Consider the following 22,366-nt stretch of genomic DNA (forward strand, 5'->3'; position numbering starts at 1 on the left):
AGATCATCGATAAGGTAGACTCATGACTAAGGGTATAAAGCAAGCTGCTTACAAAACAGAAAATAGAAAGTAGGGTTTAAGGGCAGCTACTCAGACCAGCAAAAGGTGGGAAGTGGAGTTCCACATTGATCAGTGCTGGGACAACTGTTGTTCACAATTTGCATTAACAATTTGGACTTGGGAATCAGACGTATAATTTCAAAATTTGTGGCTGACGTCAATTTGGGGTGTGTGTTTAATACTGACGAGGACTGTGACAAAATATAAGACATTAATAAACTTGCAAAGTGGCCTGTAATTGGCAAATGAACTTCAATATGGATAAGTGTGATGTGGTATATTTTGGTAGTGCTTGGAGAATAAATGTCTGAATGAGATAAAGGAGCAGAAAGATCTGGGGCTAGATACACAAATCACTAAAAGTAGTGACACAGGTTAATAAGACCACAAAGGAAGCAAACCAAGCACTGGGTTCGTTTCTAGAAGGATATAATTGAAAAGCAGAGATGTTGTTAAACAAGTGAATACAAGTTGCAGGATAACAGATATTCCTTCTTAATATGGTAACCATCCACTTTGAGCTGAGGCCGCAGTTTTTGCTGGGCCCTGTAATTTGCTTTCTTGGCACACTGATTCCATGGCGTTGGGGGGCGGGGGGGGTGGTGGAAGCAGAATCTAAGGGAAATTTTCAAGGTTTTGAAAAGGGTTAGATGTGGAAGATTGTTTTCACTGGTTGAAAAATCAGTGACGTTGGGCTCAGGTGGAAGATGAGACAATGAAAGGGATATGGGATGAAGTCATCTCAGAGAGCTAAGAAAGTAAATTGGCTACTGGGCTACTAATGAGTTGGCTACTGAGGCAGAGACTGACCCCAAAATTGCTCTGGTGGACCCCAACATCCACCTGACAGGGGTCCACCAGAACAGCCAGTTCCCAACCTGCTGCCAATGTTGACTTGAGGGGGGTTTGTGGGGACACAGGCTTCACCAAGATCCACAAGGCTAACAGTATAAGGTGGACGACTCCAAGTACCTGTACCCAGGCCCTCGGAACCCAACATATGGTTGGTGCAATTATAACTGCACTCAATAACGTACCTGCTGGATCTCGGTGGAAGTGAGTCCCATTTCAGGGCCCAGGTCTGGGTTGGGGCCAAACTCCTGAAGATCGGGAACCAAAACATAAAGTTTTGCTGGGGTTTGAAGCAGTCCCTTGAATTCCCTATTGGATTTATTAGTGACTATCTTGTACTTATGGATTCGAGTTTTAGACTCCCCACAATTGGAAATATTTTTTCTATATCTACCCCATCAAACCCTTTCAATCCTTTCCTCCATCCATCCTCCCCCCACTCCAATCTGATCAGAAGTAGCATTCAAAAGGCATGGAGTGCTAACAGCACACTAATTTAATGCAGTTTTTAATTTCCAACTATGGACACAATCTCAAGTTACAAATTGCTGTGCCTGATGGCAGAAATGCTTTTGTATATCAAATAATTCATTTGGTCAATTTTTCCTGGATTCCATACAGAAGGTCCATTTGATGTCTCTTGTCTTTTGCCCGGAGAATAGCCATTTTAAAAAGTTTACAGTAGAGTTTAACTGCCGAAGGAGAGTCATCATTTCCCGGTATGGGGTAAGTGATGAGACTGGGATTACAGTTACTGTCCACTATCCCCACTGTCGGAATATTCATCTTGGCAGCATCTCGCACGGCAATGTGCTGCTCAAAGACATTGTTTAACGTACTTAGAAAGATGATGAGATCAGGCAGGCGGACACCAGTGCCGTACTGGACATTTGCATTGGTCAGCAGCCCACCTTGCCAGTATCTGGTGTGTGCGTACTCCCCGCTCTCCTTCGCGGTTTTCTCTATCAGGTGAGCAAACTGACGGGTACGACTCACAAACAGGATGATCCCTTTCCGATGCGCACAATGGGCAATGAAGTTCAGCGCTTGCTGGATGTGAAGAACAGACTGATCCAAGTCAATGATGTCCTGCTCCAGTCGGCAGCCAAAAATATATGGTTCCATCAGCCTAATGGAAGCAGAAAGAATTCTCATTATCCTCATTCCTGTTACAGACACACCTCATGGAGCAGTGTCCCTCCAAATGAGTTCTGATTGGAATCTGTTCAATCACAGACAGTGCAACTCTGTGTATCACAATTTTCAAACTGTTGGAAACCAACAAGCCACCAACACCTTTTAAAAATGTGCACACAATCAGCACTTTTACATTGTTCAATGTATCAGACAAATGCATCATTTCTCTAGACCTGACCAGACAAGATTTAGAGGTCAAAAGGAAGCCAGCTGTTCCTACACATCTGCTAATTCCACTCTAAAAGATGCTCATCAGCAAGGGGAAACTCACTGTCCCAGTTTACCTCCTCCCAAGCAGCCAGTTATCCAAAAACTATTTCTAGTCAGCACGACTGTTGTATTACAGCAGAAAGCCAGATCCGACAGCCCAGTGACCCAAGCCAGAATCAACTGCCCAGTGGCTCAGGTCAGAACAGACTACCCAGTGTTATCGACGCTTCTGTTTAAGTTCACTCATCTAATGGTTGTGCATCAAGTCTTGCTGAAATACAAATAAATCTGAACATGCAAAACAAAAACATGGCATCCCGTGAATTCCATACTAAATACCAAGGATCAGGTGCTGGGTCCTGGGAATTCTCTCAGTCTCTCTCTGGACAACTTCCAGCATCTTTGGGACAATGTGTTCTCGTGTATCTCTTCACCCCACCATAGGCAGTTACAATTCAGCTGCCTCGACAAGTTGCTCTGAATTCTCTACCTAAAATCCTCGGAATCTCCATCATCCTTCTTTAAGGCCATTCTTAAAACCCAGCTCATTGACAATACTTTTTTTTTAGAGATACAGCACTGAAACAGGCCCTTCGGCCCACCGAGTCTGTGCCGACCATTAACCACCCATTTTATACAAATCCTACACTAATCCCATATTCCTGTCACATCCCCAACTGTCTCTATATATTTCCCTACCATCTACCTATACTAGTGACAATTTATAATGGCCAATTAACCTATCAACCTGCAAGTCTTTTGGCATGTGGGAGGAAACCGGAGCACCCGGAGGAAACCCACGCAGACACAGGGAGAACTTGCAAACTCAGCACAGGCAGTACCCAGAATCGAACCCGGGTCCCTGGAGCTGTGAGGCTGCGGGGCTGCGGTGCTAACCACTGCGCCACTGTGCCGCCCTTTTGATTGACCCTAATCTCTAAAATGCCTCAGCAGTCACTTTTCCCAATGGGATGCCATGTTCACTCAGTTGACAAGTTTTGTTTGTTCAGATTTTATCTCAAGGGAGCTAGAATACAAAGGGGTGGAAGTTATGCTTCAACTTACATAAAGCTCTGGTTAGACCCCATCGGAGTAACTGTGTTCAGTTCTGGGCATTGCACCTCAGGAAGGATATACTGGCGTTGGAGAGGGTGCAATGCAGATTCACCAGAATGATACTGGGGCTAAAAAAGTTAAATTATGAGGACAGTTTGCATATGCTTGAGGGGCTGAATGCTTCCTCCTGTTCCTGTGTTACAGGCTCCACTGAACAGTCTTGATATGCCATTTATCAATATTAAAAGTGTCTTTTATAAATGAGCTTTTATTGTTGCAAGACACCAGGCCAGATCAGATGCATCCGAGGATACTGAGGAAGTAAGGGTGGACATTGTGGAGGCACTGGCCATAATCTTCCAATCCTCCCTAGATACAGGGGTGGTGCCAGAGGACTGAAGATTTGCAAATGTTACACCCTTGTTCAAAAAAGGGTGTAAGAATAAACTCAGCAACTACAGGCCAGTCAGTTTAACCTTGGTGATGGGAAAGCTAATAGAAATGATGATCCCGGACACAACGAACAGTCACTTGGATAAATTGGATTAATCAAGGAAAGCTGGCATGGATTTGTTAGGGGCAAATTGTGTTTAACTAATCTGAGTTTTGTGATGGGGTAACAGAGGGTTTGTGAGAGTAATGTGGTTGATGTGGTGTATACAGACTTCCAAAAGGAGCTTGGTAAAGTGCCACAAAACAGGCTTGGCAGCAAAGTTGAACCAATGGAATAAAAGGGACAGTGGCAGCTTGGATACAAAGTCGGCTGACTGACCGGAAACAGTAGTGTGAACAGTTGTTTTTCGGACTGGAGGAAGGTATATGGTGGGGCTCCCCGGGGTTGGTATTAAGACCACAATTTTTCTTGATCTATATTAATGACTTAGATTTGGATGTGCAGGACACAATTTCAAAATTTGCTGATAACACAAAACTTGGAAGCACGGTGAACTGTGAGGAAGATAGTGATCGACTTCAAGAGGACTTTGACAGGCTGGTGGAATGGGCGGACACGTTGCAGATGATATTTAATGCAGAGAGGTGTGTAATGAAACATTTTGGTAAGAAGACCGAGGACAGGCAATATAAAATAAAGGATCCAATTCTAAAGTGGGTGCAGGAGCTGAGGGACCTGGGGATATATGTGCACAAATCATTGAAGGTGGCAGGACAGGTTGAGAAAGACGTTAATAAAGCATACAGTATCCTGGGCTTAATAAGTAGCGGAATAAAGTATAAAAACAAGGAAGTTATGGTGAACCTTTATAAAACACTGGTTCGGCCTCAACTGGAGGATTGTGTCCAATTCTGGGCACCACACGTTAGGAAGGATGTAAAGCCATTGGAGAGAGTGCAGAGAAGATTAACTAGGATGGTTCTAGAAATTGGAAAATTACCTGAAGAGAAAAAATTTGCAGGCATATGGGAAAAGGTGGGGGTCATGGCACTAGCTGAGTTGCTCATGCAGACAGCCAGCATGGACACGACAAGCCGAATGGCCTCCTTCTGTGCTCGAACCATGCTATGATTCTAATGCGATATCATGACTCACCTCCCCCTCCTCCAACCCCCACCTACAGGCCCTCCTGGTTGAGCAGCTCCAAAAGTTTTTCCCAGTCTGTGCCAGTGGGCAGCTAGCAGTGATCACCTACCTGTTCCGGCAACCCCTTTTGTGACCATAGTGCACCCTGGCATCGAAGAGGTCTTTGAGAGAGAAGAGTTCACTAACGTGGAAGAAGTCTGGATGTTTCAGGGGGTCAGTCAATAGCCCATCATTCACTAGAACAGTTACACAACGGTTAATGCTCACAATCTACCACATTGCAGATCAGACTTTACATTCAGCTGATAACGTGGTTTCTGTACACTTTACGACATCCCTCTCCACATTCCCTTCTGATCATTCACCCAAATAGTCCCTTGCCATCCACAGCCTTATTGTGGCCGATGGCAAAGATATACCGGCTTTGACCGAAAATGGGCAGAATTGCAGTGATACCTTAGTCCCAAGTGAAACCTCCCCCCCGATGATACTTTTCACCACTTGCCCATCCAAACTCAGCCACAGTGGTGTTCTGGGTCTTACCACCAAATCTCACACTGGTCTGTGCCCATCTCTCTTCAAACTATAATTGGATAGCTGCCACTCCATCCCCACATTTCATTCAGAGATGTCCTCACTTCATCTCTTTCTCAGCCTCTGCACTGAGAAACTTCTAATCCTGGGTGATTTCAACCTCCATCACTGCTCCCCTTGCGTTAGCCCCCCCAACCATCCTCCCTCCATATAAACTCCCTTACTTATATTCACAGCCATCCCCTTGACCTTGCCATTTCATGTGGCCTCTCTACTCCTAGTGTGTCAATCATAGACAAGGCTGCCTCTGATTACGTCTATGTATCCTTCTCCACCCACATCTCCCTTCCCTCCCCCAAACCTACTTCCCTGTGTCCATGCCTGGAAAAAACACTCTCCTAATTCATTTACAATGGCACTTTCAAATTCCTAACTGTCTAGCCTGTGGCCCTCTATTCACCACTACATTTCTGCAGCTACCACTCTGCTCGATCACACCCTCAACTCCACCTTTGATGCCCAGTCCTCATTAAAACCATTACTCTCTCACACTCTGGTTGATACAGTCCTTATCTCCGCTCACTTAAGTCAGAGGGACGTAAATAGTGTGTCTGGCGGACAACCGGTTTAGCCATTGATTGCTAGGTCTGACGGGACCACATAAAGCACTAACTTACCTTGATTACAACCACCCACAACTCCAGGATCACCTGCAGGGCAAAATTAAACCTCGGTTTCCTTTTGCTGTGACCAAACATCATCTTAAACTCCTCTCCCGTCTCCTCCATCCCTATCTCCAACAAGTACAAGGAACTCATGGACTTCTTCTCAACTAAGATTGAGACCATCCCATTAGCTGCCTCTTCTCTCCAGTTCCCTAGGCCACCAGCCCAAACATCCCCTAAGTTCCCGCCGCCTAGCCCTGAACTCGCATCTTTTTCTAGTTTATTCTCTGATCTCCCATCATGCCTTCTCTGTGCTCACCTTTCCATGAGACCTACCTCCTGTTCCTTTAACCCTATTCCCACTAAACTACTGACCACCCAATTTCCCTTCCTGGTCCCCATGTTAGCTAATATTATTAACAGTCTCCTCTCCTCAAATAGAGTCAGAAAGAGATACAGCACTGAAACAGGCCCTTTGGCCCACCGAGTCTGTGCCGACCAACAACCACCCATTTACCCATACTAATCCTACATTAATCCCATATTCCCTACCACATCCCCACCATTCTCCTACCACCTACCTACACCAGGGGCAATTTACAATGGCCAATTTACCTATCAACCTGTCTTTGGCTGTGGGAGGAAACCGGAGCACCCGGCGGAAACCCACACGGTCACAGGGAGAACTTACAAACTCCGCACAGGCAGTACCCAGAACCGAACCCGGGTCGCTGGAGCTGTGAGGCTGCGGTGCTAACCATTGCGCCACTGTGCCGCCCTGTCCCTCTTTGCTTCAAATATACCATCATCACCCCTCTTCTCAAAAAAGCAACTCTTGACCCCTCTGTCCTTGCAAACTACCATCTCCAACTTCCCTTTCCTCTCCAAAATCCATGCCCATCTTTCCCAGAATTCCATGTTTAAATCCCTCTGATCAGCTTTCCACCCCGCCACAATACCAAAATAGCTCTCATCAAAGTCACAAGTGACATCCTACGTGACTGTGATAAAAGGTAAACTTTCTCTCCTCGTCCTTCTCGACCTGTCTGTAGTCTTTGACACAGTTGACCACACCATCCTCCTCTAATGCTTGTCCACTGTCATCCAGCTGGGTGGGACTGCTCTCACCTGGTTCCATTCTTATCTATCGATTCGTAGCCAGAGAATCACCTGCAACAGCTTCTCTTCCTGATCCTGCATCATTACCTCTGGTGCCCCCCCAAGAATCTATCGTTGGTCCCTCCTATTTCTCATCTACATGCTGCCCTTCAGCAACATCATCTAAAAAGTGTCAGTTTCCACACGCATGCTGATGACACCCAGCCTACATTAATTCCACATCCCTCTATGCCTTGCTCATTCAAGTACCTGTCCAAGTACCTCTTAAATGTTGCGACTGTTCCTGCCTCCACCACCTCCTCAGGCAGCTCATTCCAGATACCCACTATTCTTTGTGTGAAAAATTTACCCCTTTGATCCCCTTTAAACCTCCTCCCTCTTACCTTAAATCTATGCCCTCTAGTTTTAGTCACCCCTACCATGGGAAACAGACTCTGGCTATCTACCCTATCTATGCCTCTCATAATTTTATATACCTCTATCAAGTCCCCTCTCAGCCTCCTTTGCTCCAGGAAAAACAGACCCAGCCTATCCAATCTCTCTTTATAACTCAAACCCTCCTTGCACCCTTCAAATACATGAAGCCATCCAAAGCTCTGCTGCCTGTAACCATATATGTATCAAGTCCCATTCACCCCTATGCTCACTGACCAACACTGGTCCCTGATCCAGCAATGCCTCAATTTAAAAATTCTCTCTTTTGCTCTCAAATTCCTCCAAGGTGTCACCCCTCCCCATCTCCATAATCTCCTCCAGCCTTAAACCCGGAGATCTCTGTGCTACTCGAATTCTGGCCTCTTGCACATTGCCAATTTCCACTGCTCCATCATTGCTGGCTGTGCCTTCAGCTGCTGAGGCCATAAGCTCTAGAGCTGCCTCCCTACCTCTCCACTCCTTTAAGATGCTCCTTGAAACTTAACCTCTTTGACGAAGCTTTTGGCCAACTGTCCTAATATTGTCTTATGTGGCTCAGTGTCAAACTTTGTTTGATAATTGCTCCCATTAAGCGCCTTGGGCTGTTTTCCTACGCGAAAGGCGACATATAAATGTAAGTAGTTAAAATTTTCAGAAGGACCAACTCTCTGGCCATGCTTCCAGCCATTTACTGAATTGCTATTCCTTACTCAGTGTGTTGGGATATTCTGATCTAGTTAATGGGTCTAGCTTCTGACTGATCACATTTTGTCAGTAGTTTATTTGAGCCAATTAGTACATTTTGCTGTACCACCTCGCACCCACATCGATCTCATGCGTCATCTACACGGCCGAAATAGACAGAGCGGACTGCCAGTGTCAATTGCATATTGGGCCATTTGGAACAGTCTGAATAAAAGCTGCAGCATGTCAAGGTCAGGTCTGATGTCAGCGCTCCCTCAGTACTGCCCCTCCAACAAGGCAGCCCTCCCTCGACACTGTCCCTCCAACAGGGCAGCCCTCCCTCAGCACTGCTCCTCAGTCCTGACTCTCCAACAGTGCAATGCACTGCACCTGTCAGCTGCGACTCTGAGTCTGAAGGTTCAGGGTTCAAGCCTACTCCAGGACTTGAACACAAAAATCAAAGCTGACACTCCAGTGCAGTACTGAGGGAATGCTGCACTGTCAAAGGTGCTGTCTTTCAGAGACATTAAACCCAGGCCCCATACGCCCTCTAAAAAGATCCTATGGCACTATTTTGAAGAGGAGTACAGGAATTATATCTGGTACCCCTCAATCAACATAACAAAAACAGGTCATCACATTGCTATTTGTGGGAGCTTGCTCTGCGCACATTGGCTGCCGCATTACATTATAACAGTGACCACACTTCAAAAGGACTCTTGGACTGTAAAGCTCTTTGGGGTCATCCTGTGGTCGTGAAATGTGTTATTGAAATGTAAGTGTTTCTTTTTCTCCCTCAGTACTGACCCTTCATGTGGCAACATTCAATATTCCCTCGTGATCAGCTCATCACTGACCTTCTTGCAGTGGTTCCAGTAAGAATGGGATTGGACCCCCAGCATGTCCATGCCGTTCACCTGTTGGGTGGTGTCTGGGTATTGGCACAGACAGGCTGGTTATACAGGCCAAGCGTGGCAGCACTGAGGGAGAAAGAGAGTGGAGTTAGACATACATACAAATTACAGCACAGAAACTGGCCATATGGTCCACGTTGGTGTTTGCCCACCACACAAGCAAATATTCCCAATCATATTTATCCGTCCTGTTGCCATTGTTCTTCAACAACTTGTATTTATATAGCGCCACTAATGTAGAGAAACATCTCAAGGCGCTTCATAGGAATGATCTCACACCAAGTCACATAAGGAGTTATTGAGATAGGTCGAAGAGGGCAGTTTTAAAGGAGAGTCAGAGAGGTTTAGGGAGAGAATTCCAGGGCTTAGGGCCCAGGCAGCTGAAGGTGTGGCCGCCAATGGTGGAAGCTGTTCAGCCCTTCGAGCATGTTTCATTATTCAGTTAGATCATGGCTGACCTGCATGCGTCAGCTGTGGTTCAGCTGGGAGCACACTTGCCTCTGAGTCACAAGGTTCAAGTCGCACGCCAGGGCTTGAGCACAAAAATCAAGGCTGACACTCTAGCGCAGTACTGAACAAGTACAGCACAGTTGGAGGTGGCTTCTTTCAGATGAGACATTAAACAAAGGATCCATCTGTCTTTTCAGATAGATGTAAAAGATCCCATGGCACTTTTCGGAGAAGAGCAGGAGTTTTATCCTCGGTGTCCTGCCCAATATTTATCTCTTAATCAACATCACAAAAAACAGATGATCTGGTCGTTACCACATTGCTGTTTGTGAAACCTTATTGTGTGTAAATTGGCTGCTGCATTTCTTCCTTTACAACAGTGGCTACATGTGGTCTCAACAATGCCCTGTACAACTGTAGCAAAACTTCCCTACTTTTATATTCCATTCCCCTTACAACAAACATTCCATTTGCCTTCCTAATCACTTGCTGTACCTTTTTTAAACATTCATTCATGGGATGTGGGCGTCGCTGGCCAGGCCAGCATTTATTGCTTTCTTGAACCGCTGCAGTCCATTTGGGGTAGGTACACCCACAGTGCTGTTAGGAAGGGAGTTCCAGGATTTTGACCCAGCGACAGTGAAGGAACGGCGATATAGTTCCAAGTCAGGATGGTGTGTGACTTGGAGGGGAACTTTGCAGGTGGTGGTGTTCCCATGCATCTGCTGCCCTTGTCCTTCTAGTTGGTAGAGGTCACGGGTTTGGAAGGTGCTGTCTAAGGAGCCTTGGTGCGTTGCTGCAGTGCATCTTGTAGATGGTACACACTGCTGCCACTGTGCGTCGGTGGTGGTGGGAGTGAATGTTTGTAGATGGGGTGCCAATCAAGCAGGCTGCTTTGTCCTGGATGGTGTCGAGCTTCTTGAGTGTTATTGGAGCTGCACCCATCCAGGCCAGTGGAGAGCATTCCATCACACTCCTGACTTGTGCCTTGTAGATGGTGGACAGGCTTTGGGAAGTCAGGAGGTGAGTTACTAGCCTCAGGATTCCTAGCCTCTGACTTGCTCTTGTAGCCACGGTATTTATGTGGCTACTCCAGTTCAGTTTCTGGTCAATGGTAGCTCCTACGATGCATACGAACTTTTGGTGAATCATGTACCAAGACATCCAGATCCCTCTGAAGTGCAGAGTTCTGCAATCTCTCTCCATTTAAATAATATTCTGCTTTTCTATTCTTCCTGCAAAAGTGGACAAGGTCACATTTTCCCACACTATACTCCGTCTGCTGATTTTTTGCACACACAGTTAACCTATCTATATCCCTTTTCTCTTATGTCCTCTTCACAACTTACTCTCTTACTTATCTTTGTGTCATCAGCAAATTTAGCAACCACACATTCAGTCCCTTCATCCAAGTCATTGATATAGATTGTAAATAGTTGAGGCCCCACCACTGATCCTTGTGGCACTCCACTAGTTACAGCTTGTCAACCCAAAAATGCCCCATTTATCCCTACTCTCTGCTTCCTGTTAACTAACCAATCCTCTATCCATGCTAATATGTTACCCCGACACCACAAGCTCTTATTTTGTGTTAGAACCTTTGATGTGGCACCTTATTAAATGCCTTTCAGAAATCTAAGTACACATATATAAATTCCCCTTTATCCACCTTGCTTGCTACTTTCTCAAAGAACTCTAATAATTTAGCGAAACACAATTCCCCTTTCACAAAACCATGTTGACTCTGCCTGGTCGCATTTAGAGTTTCTAAGTGCCCTGCAATAACCTCCTTAATAGATTCCTATGTTCCTATGTCCTCTGGCACCACCCCTGTATCTAAGGAGGATTGGAAGATTATGGCCAGTACCTCCACAATTTCCATTCTTACTTCCCTCAGTATGTTATCCGGTCCCGGTGACTAATCAATTTTAAGTACAGCCAGTCTTTCTAATACCTCCTCTGTTATCAATTTTTAGCCCATCCAGTGTCTCATCTACCTCCTCTTTCACTATGACTTAACACAGATGCAAAGTACTCATTTAGTACCTCAGCCATGTCCCCTGACTCCATGCTTAAATCCCCTTTTAGGTCCCTAATCAGCTCCACTCCTCCTTTTACTATTTATATGCCTGTAGAAGACTTTCTGATTCCCTTTTATTTTAGTCATGAGTCTCTTCTCATACACTCTCTTCGCTTCTCATTTGTTTTTCTCACTTGGTTATAAAGCACTTTGAGACATCCAGTGGTTGGGAAAAGCACTATATAAATGGAAGTGTTTTTCTTTTTTGAATCTTATCTCCATCTATCTGCCTTGGTTCTGTTACCCTTAATACCCTTACCCAACAAAGATCTATCAATTTCAGTCTTGAAAGTTTCAACAGCTTTTAGGGGGAAGAGTGCAACTCCCCTTTCTGTGAAGAAGGGCATCCTGACATCACCCCTGAACAGCCCTGGCCCTAATTTTAACATTCTGCCCCATTATTCTGGACTCTCCCACCTGAAGAATGTTTCACTCCAGCGACCCGATCAAATCCTTTAATCATCTTCAACACCTCGATTAGATCACCCCTTAATCTTCTGTACTCGAGGGAATACAAGCCGCGTCTATGCAACTTGTCCTCATAATATCACCCTTTTAGCCCTTGTATCATTCCGGTGAATCTGCGCTGCACTCCTTGCAAGGCCAATATATACTTCCTGAAGGCACAAGGAGCTGTTTGGGGTTTTTGGGGGGGATTTGTGGGAGGTTTGTTTGGATTTTTTTGGCCTTTATTGCCGGGTGATTGAGTATAAATAGAGGGTCTAAAATAAAAGCAAAATACTGCGGATGCTGGAAATCTGAAATAAAAACAAGAAATGCTGGAACCACTCAGCAGGTCTGGCAGCATCTGTGGAAAGAGAAGCAGATTTAACGTTTCGGGTCAGTGACCCTTCTTCAGAACTAGCAAATATTAGAAATGTCAAAGGTTATAAGCAAGTGAGGTGATGGTGGGGCAAGAGATAACAAAGAAGGTGGTGTAGATTGGACAAGGCCACATAGCTGACTAAAAGGTCATGGAGCAAAGGCAAACAATATGTTAATGGTGTGTTGAAAGACAAAGCATTAGTACAGATAGGGTGTTAACGGACTGAAGATTGAACAGCAGCAAGTACAAACATGAAAAAAAACAGTGGGTAAGCAAACTGAAATGAAATAAACAAAAAAAATTGTAAAAAATGTAAAAAAGAAAAAATAACTAAAAATAAAAGTAAAATGGGGGGCCCGTCATGCTCTGAAATTATTGAACTCAATGTTCAGTCCGGCAGGCTGTAGTGTGCCTAATCGGTAAATGAGATGCTGTTCCTCGAGCTTGCGTTGATGTTCACTGGAACACTGCAGCAAGTCCAGGATAGAGATGTGAGCATGAGAGCAGGGAGAGTGTTGAAATGGCAAGCAACCAGAAGCTCAGGGTCCTGCTTGCGGACTGAACAGAGGCGTTCCGCAAAGCGGTCACCCGGTCTGCGTTTGGTCTCCCCAATGTAGAGGAGACCACACTGTGAGCAGCGAATACAGTGTATTATATTGAAAGAAGTACAAGTAAATTGCTGCTTCACCTGAAAGGAGTGTTTGGGGCCTGGGATAGTGAAGAGAGAGGAGGTAAATGGGCAGGTATTACACCTCCTGCGATTGCAGGGGAAGGTGCCATGGGACGGGAACGAGGTGGTGGGGGTAATGGAGGAGTGGACCAGGGTGTCGCGGAGGGAACAATCCCTTCGGAATGCTGACAGGGGAAGATACGTTTGGTAGTGGCATCACGCTGGAGGTGGCGGAAATGGCGGAGGATGATCCTTTGGATATGGAGACTGATGGGGTGGAAAGTGAGGGCAAGGGGGACCCTGTCACGGTTCTGGGAGGGAGGGGAAGGGGTGAGGGTAGAGGTGCGGGAAATGGGCCAGACACGGTTGAGGGCCCTGTCAACAACAGTGGGGAGGAATCCTCGGTTGAGGAAAATGGAGGTCATATCAGAAGCACGGTCATGGAAGGTAGCATCATCAGAGCAGATGCGTCGGAGACAGAGAAACTGGGAGAATGGAATGGAGTTCTTACAGGAGGTGTTCTTCTTCTTCTTTGGCCTCCTTGTCTCGGGAGACAATGGGTAAGCGCCTGCAGGTGGTCAGTGGTTTGTGAAGCAGCGCCTGGAGTGGCTATAAAGGCCAAAACTAGAGTGACAGACTCTTCCACAGGTGCTGCAGATAAAATTGGTTGTCAGGGCTGTTTTGCAGTTGGTTCTCCCCTTGCGCTTCTGTCTTTTTTCCTGCCAACTGCCAAGTCTCTTCGTCTCGCCACACTTTATGGCTGCCCGCCAGCTCTGGCGATCGCTGGCAACTGACTCCCACGACTTGTGATCAATGTCACAGGACTTCATGTCGCGTTTGCAGACGTCTTTAAAGCGGAGACATGGACGGCCGGTGGGTCTGATACCAGTGGCGAGCTCGCTGTACAATGTGTCCTAGGGGGTCCTGCCATCTTCCATGCGGCTCACATGGCCAAGCCATCTCAAGCGCCGCTGACTCAGTAGGGTGTATAAGCTGGGGATGTTGGCCGCCTCGAGGACTTCTGTGTTGGAGATACGGTCCTACCAAGGATTCTCCGGAGGCAGCGAAGATGGAATGAATTGAGACGTCGCCCTTGGCTGACATACGTTTTCCAGGCCTTGCTGCCGTAGAGCAAGGTACTGAGGACACAGGCTTGATACACGCGGACTTTTGTGTTCAGTGTCAGTGCGCCATTTTCCCACACTCTCTTGGCCAGTCTGGACATAGCAGTGGAAGCCTTTCCCATGCGCTTGTTGATTTCTGCATCGAGAGACAGGTTACTGGTGATAGTTGAGCCTAGGTAGGTGAACTCTTGAACCACTTTCAGAGCATGTTCACCGATATTGATGGATGGGGCATTTCTGACGTCCTGTCCCATGATGTTAGTTTTCTTGAGGCTGATGGTTAGGCCAAATTCATTGCAGGCAGCCGCAAACCTGTCGATGAGTCTCTGCAGACACTCTTCAGTGTGAGATGTTAAAGCAGCATCGTCAGCAAAGAGGAGTTCCCTGATGACGACTTTCCGTACTTTGGTCTTCGCTTTTAGACGGGCAAGGTTGAACAACCTGCCCCCTGATCTTGTGTGGAGGAAAATTCCTTCTTCTACAGGAGGTAGGGTGTGAAGAAGTGTAGTCCAGGTAGCTGTGGGAGTCGGTAAATATAGGGACACCTTGCTGCTATTGTAAAGGGAATTGTTAACTCCACAGCTTGAGCACTGCGTAGTTTTGGTCTCCTTACTTAAGGAGGGACGTTCTTGCCTTGGAAGCAGTTCAGAAAAGGCTCAATAGATTGATTCCTGGGATGAGGGGCTTGTCTTATGAAGAAACATTGAGCAGGTCGGGCCTATTGTCATTTGGGTTTAGAAGAATGAGAGATGATCTTTTTGAAACATATAAGATTCGAAGGGGGCTTGACTGGGTAGATGCTGAGAGGAAGATTCCCCCTCATCGGGGATTCTGGAACTAGGGGGGCAACACTTTCAGAATAAGGGAACTCCCATTTAAAATGAAGATGAGGAGGAATTCCAGAGGGTCGTTAATCCCCAGCGAGCAGTGGAGGCTGGATCATTGAATATATTCAAGACTGTATTAGACATTTCATCTACAAGGCAGTCAATGGTTATGGGAGAAACGGCAGGAAAGTGGAGATCAGGCCACAATCCGATGGCCATGGTCTTACTGAATGGCGGAGCAGTTTGCAGAGGCCAAATGACCGACACCTGTTCCCATTTCTAATATTTTAGGGTTTTTTTACGGGGGAATTGTTTTTTTTTACTTACCGTTCTTCAGGATCCTCATTGCCGCCACTCTCTTTAATTTCAACAAACTTTATGAACAACAACCGGGGAACAATGACACACATCCGGGTCCAGTAACCCGCCCACCCTCACCAACATGGCGTCGCCAACATGCCCCCACCAACATGGCGTCGCCAACAAGCCCTCACCAACATGGCGTCGCCAACATGCCCTCACCAACATGGCGTCGCCAACAAGCCCTCACCAACATGGCTCCGCCAATACGCCCTCACCAACATGGCGTACAAATGAGGACATTTAATGCAACAGTGCGCATGCGTCTGCGTGTTCGCGCCAATCATCAGCGGACAGATTAAATCTGAAGGAGCAAAACCGAATTGTTCATCGGGCCCGGTGCTCAAAATCGGGACCAAGCCCTGGCACTTTTTGCGCGCAGTCCTGTGACCCACTCGAGATCTCAGGCAGCTTCTGTGTTTTGTTCACTAAGAAGGTCCCTGGACGAGCTGTTGATTGTCGACCATGTCCAGGTCGAGGTTCCAGCTTCAAGACCCGCTCAAAAGACTAGAACACAAAAATGCAAGCTTACATTCCAGTGCACGACAGAGGGAGTGCCGCACTGTCAGGGGGTCAGTACTGAGGGAGTGCTGCACTGTCGCAGGGTCAGTACTGAGGGAGTGCTGCACTGTCAGGGGGTCAGTACTGAGGGAGTGCTGCACTGTCCCAGGGTCAGTACTGAGGGATTGCTGCACTGTCGCAGGGTCAGTACTGAGGGAGTGCTGCACTGTCAGGGGGTCAGTACTGAGGGAGTGCTGCACTGTCAGTGGGTCAGTACTGAGGGAGTGCTGCACTGTCGGAGGGTCAGTACTGAGGGAGTGCTGCACTGTCAGGGGGTCAGTACTGAGGGAGTGCTGCACTGTCGCAGGGTCAGTACTGAGGGAGTGCTGCACTGTCAGGGGGTCAGTACTGAGGGAGTGCTGCACTGTCGCAGGGTCAGTACTGAGGGAGTGCTGCACTGTCGGAGGGTCAGTACTGAGGGAGTGCTGCACTGTCGGAGGGTCAGTACTGAGGGAGTGCTGCACTGTCCCAGGGTCAGTACTGAGGGAGTGCTGCACTGTCAGAGGGTCAGTACTGAGGGAGTGCTGCACTGTCGGAGGGTCAGTACTGAGGGAGTGCTGCACTGTCGGAGGGTCAGTACTGAGGGAGTGCTGCACTGTCCCAGGGTCAGTACTGAGGGAGTGCTGCACTGTCAGAGGGTCAGTACTGAGGGAGTGCTGCACTGTCAGTGGGTCAGTACTGAGGGAGTGCTGCACTGTCGGAGGGTCAGTACTGAGGGAGTGCTGCACTGTCAGGGGGTCAGTACTGAGGGAGTGCTGCACTGTCGCAGGGTCAGTACTGAGGGAGTGCTGCACTGTCAGGGGGTCAGTACTGAGGGAGTGCTGCACTGTCGCAGGGTCAGTACTGAGGGAGTGCTGCACTGTCGGAGGGTCAGTACTGAGGGAGTGCTGCACTGTCGGAGGGTCAGTACTGAGGGAGTGCTGCACTGTCCCAGGGTCAGTACTGAGGGAGTGCTGCACTGTCAGAGGGTCAGTACTGAGGGAGTGCTGCACTGTCGGAGGGTCAGTACTGAGGGAGTGCTGCACTGTCGGAGGGTCAGTACTGAGGGAGTGCTGCACTGTCGCAGGGTCAGTACTGAGGGAGTGCCGCACTGTCGGAGGGTCAGTACTGAGGGAGTGCTGCACTGTCGGAGGGTCAGTACTGAGGGAGTGCCGCACTGTCAGAGGGTCAGTACTGAGGGAGTGCTGCACTGTCGGAGGGTCAGTACTGAGGGAGTGCTGCACTGTCGGAGGGTCAGTACTGAGGGAGTGCTGCACTGTCGGAGGGTCAGTACTGAGGGAGTGCTGCACTGTCGGAGGGTCAGTACTGAGGAGTGCTGCACTGTCGGAGAGTCGGTACTGAGGGAACGCTGTACTGTCGGAGGGTCAGTACTGAGGAGTGCTGCACTGTCGGAGGGTGAGTACTGAGGGAGCGCTGCACTGTCGGAGGGTCAGTACTGAGGAGTGCTGCACTGTCGGAGGGTCAGTACTGAGGAACGCCGCACTGTCGGAGGGTGAGTACTGAGGGAGCGCTGCACTGTCGGAGGGTCAGTACTGAGGGAGCGTTGCTCTGTCGGAGGATCAGCACTGAGGGAGCGCTGCACTGTCGAAGGGTGAGTACTGAGGGAGCCCTGCGCAGTTGCAGATGCCATCTTTTGGATGAGACATTAAACTGAGACCCCACCTGACCTCTCAGGTATATATGGAAGATCCCTTGGCACTATTTTGACGAAGAGCAGGTGAGGTCTTCCTCAGTGTCCTGGCCAGTATTTGTCCCTCAACCAACACCACAAAAATATGTCTAGTAATTATCACATGACTGTTTGTTGGAGCTTACATTGTGCAAATTGTCTGCCCTGGTTCCTATATTACATTAGTCACTACACTTCAAAAGTACTTGGTTCACTATAAAGCACTTTGACAGGTGTTGAGGTTTTAAAAGGCGCTATATAAAGGCAAGTCTTTTTGATGTCAGGCTCTCAGTTGAATCACAGATTTGTTACAGCACAGAAGGAGACCATTCGGCCGATCAGTCCGCACTGGCTGTCTGAAAGAGCAATTCTTTCAGTCCCATTCCCCCACCTTCTCCCCATAACCCTGCACATTATTCCTTTTCATATAACAGTCTAATTCCCTTTTGAATGCTTCAATTGAACCTGCCTCCACCACACTCTCAGGCAGTGCATTCCAGACCTTAACCACTCCCTGCGTGAAAAAGTTTTTCCTCATGTCACTTTTGCTTCTCTTACCAAATACTTTAAATCTGTGCCCTCTCGTTCTCGATCCTTTCATGAGTGGGAACAGTTTCTCTCTACTCTGTCCAGACCCCTCATGATTTTGAATACCTCTATCAAATCACCTCTCAGCCTTCTCTTCTCCAAGGAAAACAGTCCTAACTTCTCCAATTTTCTGTTATGACCAGGTGAGAAAGAGGTTTAGGGTTCCCTTTCAGCCTTCACCTGGTCTTACTGTAACAGGGTTTAATTTTTCAAACGCTATTTTTTAGCTCCCCCTTGGTGAATCCTTGTTCACCGCTTTCCAATTGTAAGGCAAAGAAACCAGCACAAAGTTTCTTAGGTTTAAAGAAGAAAAGTTGAAATTTATTAAACTTAACCCTAAACTCTAATTCAGTTAACACCTACGGATACACGACACACCCACGCTAGCATGCATACGCGAGACATACATGCAAATGGAGACAGCAACGAGCAGAAGAAAAATAAAGTGGAGAAGTTTGAGGCAATATCTGAAGAGTTGTTGTTACGGTTCCTTGAGCTCACTTTTTCTTTTGGGCCTCCTTATCTCGAGAGACAATGGATATGCGCCTGGAGATGGTCAGTGGTTTGTGAAGCAGCGCCTGGAGTGGCTAGAGTCCTTGATTGTAGGTAGATCTTACTTTTCATTGGGGCCCAGTATTCTTCTTGCACCTTGTTTGCTGTAGGAGACTTTTCTCTCTTGGGGTTCATGTGTCTTCGGTGGATTCAGAGGCTTGTGAGAAAGAGATGGGAGCAGACAGGAGAGATCTCAGTCCAGGAACAAACAGACACTCTCCGTTCAAACTGTTTGCACAATTCAGAAAAACCAGTTTGCCAAGCAGGTTAGTCATGTGACTAACTGGTTTGACCACGTCTTGGCTCAGTGGATTGTATCATCTCAGTAGAGCCTGGAAAGCTCCTCTTACACACAATACCTGGTGATCAAGGTCCATTGTGGGTTGAATGTGTCAAGGAATGGTCCTTTGTCCTTCCAGTCACCTTCTGTTAATATGCAAATGTCTTTTCCAGCCAAGTCTGATCTGTTTAACAAGTCCTTTCTTCACTCCAGTAACAGTTTAAAATCAATGTTCATGATAAAATGAATGTGCCTCATTCTTGGCAGGTGGGAGCCTGGCATGACAGTATTAATTTTTTGGTGACCATCATGCACTTTTACAGTTTTACCTTACCCTGTATTTTTTCCTGTATCGGGGATCATTGACTTTTCCTCAAGTTTCAAGCAATTATTATAATATTTACTGCAAAGGGCCATTAAGTTTCTTGTCTCAAATAGTCGGACAACCTGGTAAAAGCAGAGGATACAGGAGAAATGAAAAAGCTGCTTAATGAAGAAGTGGAAACCACTCCCTTCCTCCTTCCGGGCTCTCAAAGCTGCTCCTGCGAACCGGCCAAACCTGTTTGTGCCGAGCAATGGAAGAGAGTGAATGCGACTTTGAGAGGACCGGGTGGAGAAACACTCACCGCCCCCCGACACCCGAGAGCAATGCCGAGCGAGCGGCCGAACTCAAACCGCTCGGGAGCAACAAAACACTGGGCAGGAATTCGGCGGAGATGTCGCCCAATTCAGCAGGTGAGGAGCGGGACTCAGACACGGAGCCTCGCCGTGTTGAGGGGAATTTGTTTGCTGGACTGAGCGGAGTTTCTTCGCTGGGTTGTGGGGAGGAGGAGGGGGGCGAGTTTCTTTGTTAGATTAAGAGGGGGTTCTCTGTTGGATTGGAAGGGGTTTCACTCCCCCTGACCCCGTGCTGGGCAAAATTGGGCACCAGGTTAGTACTAACCTTGTCACCACTCCAAGCTGCTACCAACCCAGACAAAGAGCCAAGGCTGCAATATTGTTCACTCTCTCACCTTTGGAAAGGTCCTTGGGATAAATATGTTTCTGCGCTGTGTTCCCCAGATACAGGCATCATCCAGGGCACGTAAGTAGGCACTTTAATCTCGGGTAAAATAATTTTGAGGAAACATCACTCAGTTTGTATTTAGTCCAAGTGGTGTCTCCAAGTGAGTAAAATGCCAGCAATGGTCAGCGAGCCTGGGCTCACCAGTATGAGATTATGGAAGTGCCAGGTTGGCACAGTTGGGAGCAGACATTTTTTTATCCACGTTTGGAGACCGGTGCCCATTGGGAAGAGGTAGAGTCAGAGCTGGGTCTAAGATTGCCTGACCAAACGTCATCTTTAAATAAAGGATGAAGGGCAGGAAGGAGGGAATCTGCATAATGTTGGTCAAGGGCAGTACCGATATGCTCAGGGTGACTAAAAGCAAAATACTGCGGATGCTGGAAATCTGAAATAAAAACAGAAAGTGCTGGAAATACTCAGCACTGATGAAAGGTCACAGACCTGAAATGTTAACTCTGTTTGTCTCTCCACAGATGCTATCAGACCTGCTGAGTATTTCCAGTATTTTCTGTTTTTATTGTTCGTGGTGACTGTTGGCAGTGTGTCCATGCTCAGGTTGCTGCAACACGCTTCCTGATGCTCTTAGGGCAACGGTTCCCAATGTGATCTGGTTTACCCTTTTTTGCTGATATATTGGCAGATATATGGGCACATACCATAGCAGACACAGGGTTCTCCTGATGGGGACAATGGCTTAATTTCTACTCCACAGGTTATTGCCACATTAGTGCACAACCTTATGATCAGAAGTGATTATACTGCAGGAGGAGCTATCAGTCTTAATAAATGTTAATGAAGCATAACCATTCAGTAATTTTTGTACATTCAAAAGGAAGACAAAAATGTTGGCTTGTTTTGCAAGGCTTTGAATGTTGGTTCATTATTGTCTGAATGTTAACTGATTTACTGTAACCAGTATGTTTAGGCAATTAGATTCCCTCTTTTGTGCTTCATTTTGTGCATGACAAACCACAAACAATGTTCTGTAGGAGAAACAGGGTTTCTGGTTATCAGTGCATACCTGTCACTGTATCTGCCCTGTGTGTCTGCTATGGTATGTGCCCTGAGTGTCTGCTATGGTATGTGCCCTGTGTGTCTGCTATGGTATGTGCCCTGAGTGTCTGCTATGGTATATGCCCAGTGTATCTGTTATGGTATGTGCCCAGTGTATCTGTTACTGCATTTGTCTTGTGTATCTGCCATAGGAACAGATGGAGGCCATTCAGCTGCTCGAGCCTGTTCCGCCAGTCACTGAGATTATGACTGATTTCCAATCTAACTCCATATACCCACCTTTGCCCAATATCCACGTTTGGACTTTTTGGAGGTACCTGGTTATAGATGTTTTCATAAGATTAGGAATGGTGGTAAAAGAGGTGGGGGGGTGGCATTGTTAGTTAGAAATAGTGTAACAACTGCTGAAAGAATTTTCGAGGAGGATCTGCCGACTGAGGCACTGTGGGTTGAGGTCAGGAACAGGAAAGGAGCAGTCACCTTGATGGGAGTTTTCTATAGGCCCCCCAATAGCAGCAGGGAGGTGGAAGAGCAGATTGGGAAACAGATTTTGGAAAGGAGCAGAAGTCACAGGGTAGTAATTATGGGGGATTTCAACTTCCCAAATATTGATTGGCAACTCTTTAGATCGAATAGTTTGGATGGGGTAGTGTTTGTGCAGTATGTCCAGGAAGCTTTTCTGACTCAGTATGTAGACTGCCCGACCAGAGGGGAGGCAATATTGGATTTGGTACTAGGTAATGAACCAGGGCAAGTGATAGAGCTGTTGGTGGGCGAGCACTTTGGAGATAGTGATCACAATTCTGTAGCATTCACTGTGGTAATGGAGAGGGATAGGTATGTGCAACAGGGCAAGGTTTACAATTGGGGGAAGGGTAGATATGATGCTGTCAGGCAGGAACTGAGGAGCATAAGTTGGGAGCATATGCTGGCAGGGAAGGGCACGGTCGAAATGTGGAACTTTTTCAAGGAGCAGATAGTAGGGGCCATTGATAAGCATGTCCCTGTCAGACAGGGAAGGGATGGTCATGTGAGGGAACCGTGGTTGACAAGA

The 22,366-nt window shown here is 47.1% G+C and overlaps 1 protein-coding gene across 2 annotated transcripts; it reads right to left on the reverse strand.

Annotated features, from left to right (window-relative positions):
- Window positions 1-1,403: 1,403 nt before the first annotated feature.
- On the reverse strand, window positions 1,404-15,635 carry mrps2 (mitochondrial ribosomal protein S2). 2 transcript variants are annotated; one of them, XM_068012000.1, is made up of 4 exons: window positions 15,550-15,635; window positions 9,189-9,311; window positions 5,025-5,151; window positions 1,404-2,041 (listed from the first exon to the last, which is right to left on the reverse strand). In XM_068012000.1, the coding sequence occupies exons 1-4, from the start codon at window positions 15,566-15,568 to the stop codon at window positions 1,501-1,503; spliced, it is 810 nt and encodes a 269-aa protein (XP_067868101.1). In that variant the 5' UTR covers window positions 15,569-15,635; the 3' UTR covers window positions 1,404-1,500. The 2 variants fall into 2 exon arrangements, with proteins under 2 accessions (XP_067868101.1, XP_067868102.1); XM_068012001.1 differs by lacking the exon at window positions 15,550-15,635 and having other exon boundaries at window positions 9,139-9,226.
- Window positions 15,636-22,366: the final 6,731 nt, after the last annotated feature.

This window comes from Heterodontus francisci, chromosome 32 (assembly GCF_036365525.1).
Source record: "Heterodontus francisci isolate sHetFra1 chromosome 32, sHetFra1.hap1, whole genome shotgun sequence".
NCBI classification, from domain to species: Eukaryota; Metazoa; Chordata; class Chondrichthyes; order Heterodontiformes; family Heterodontidae; genus Heterodontus; species Heterodontus francisci.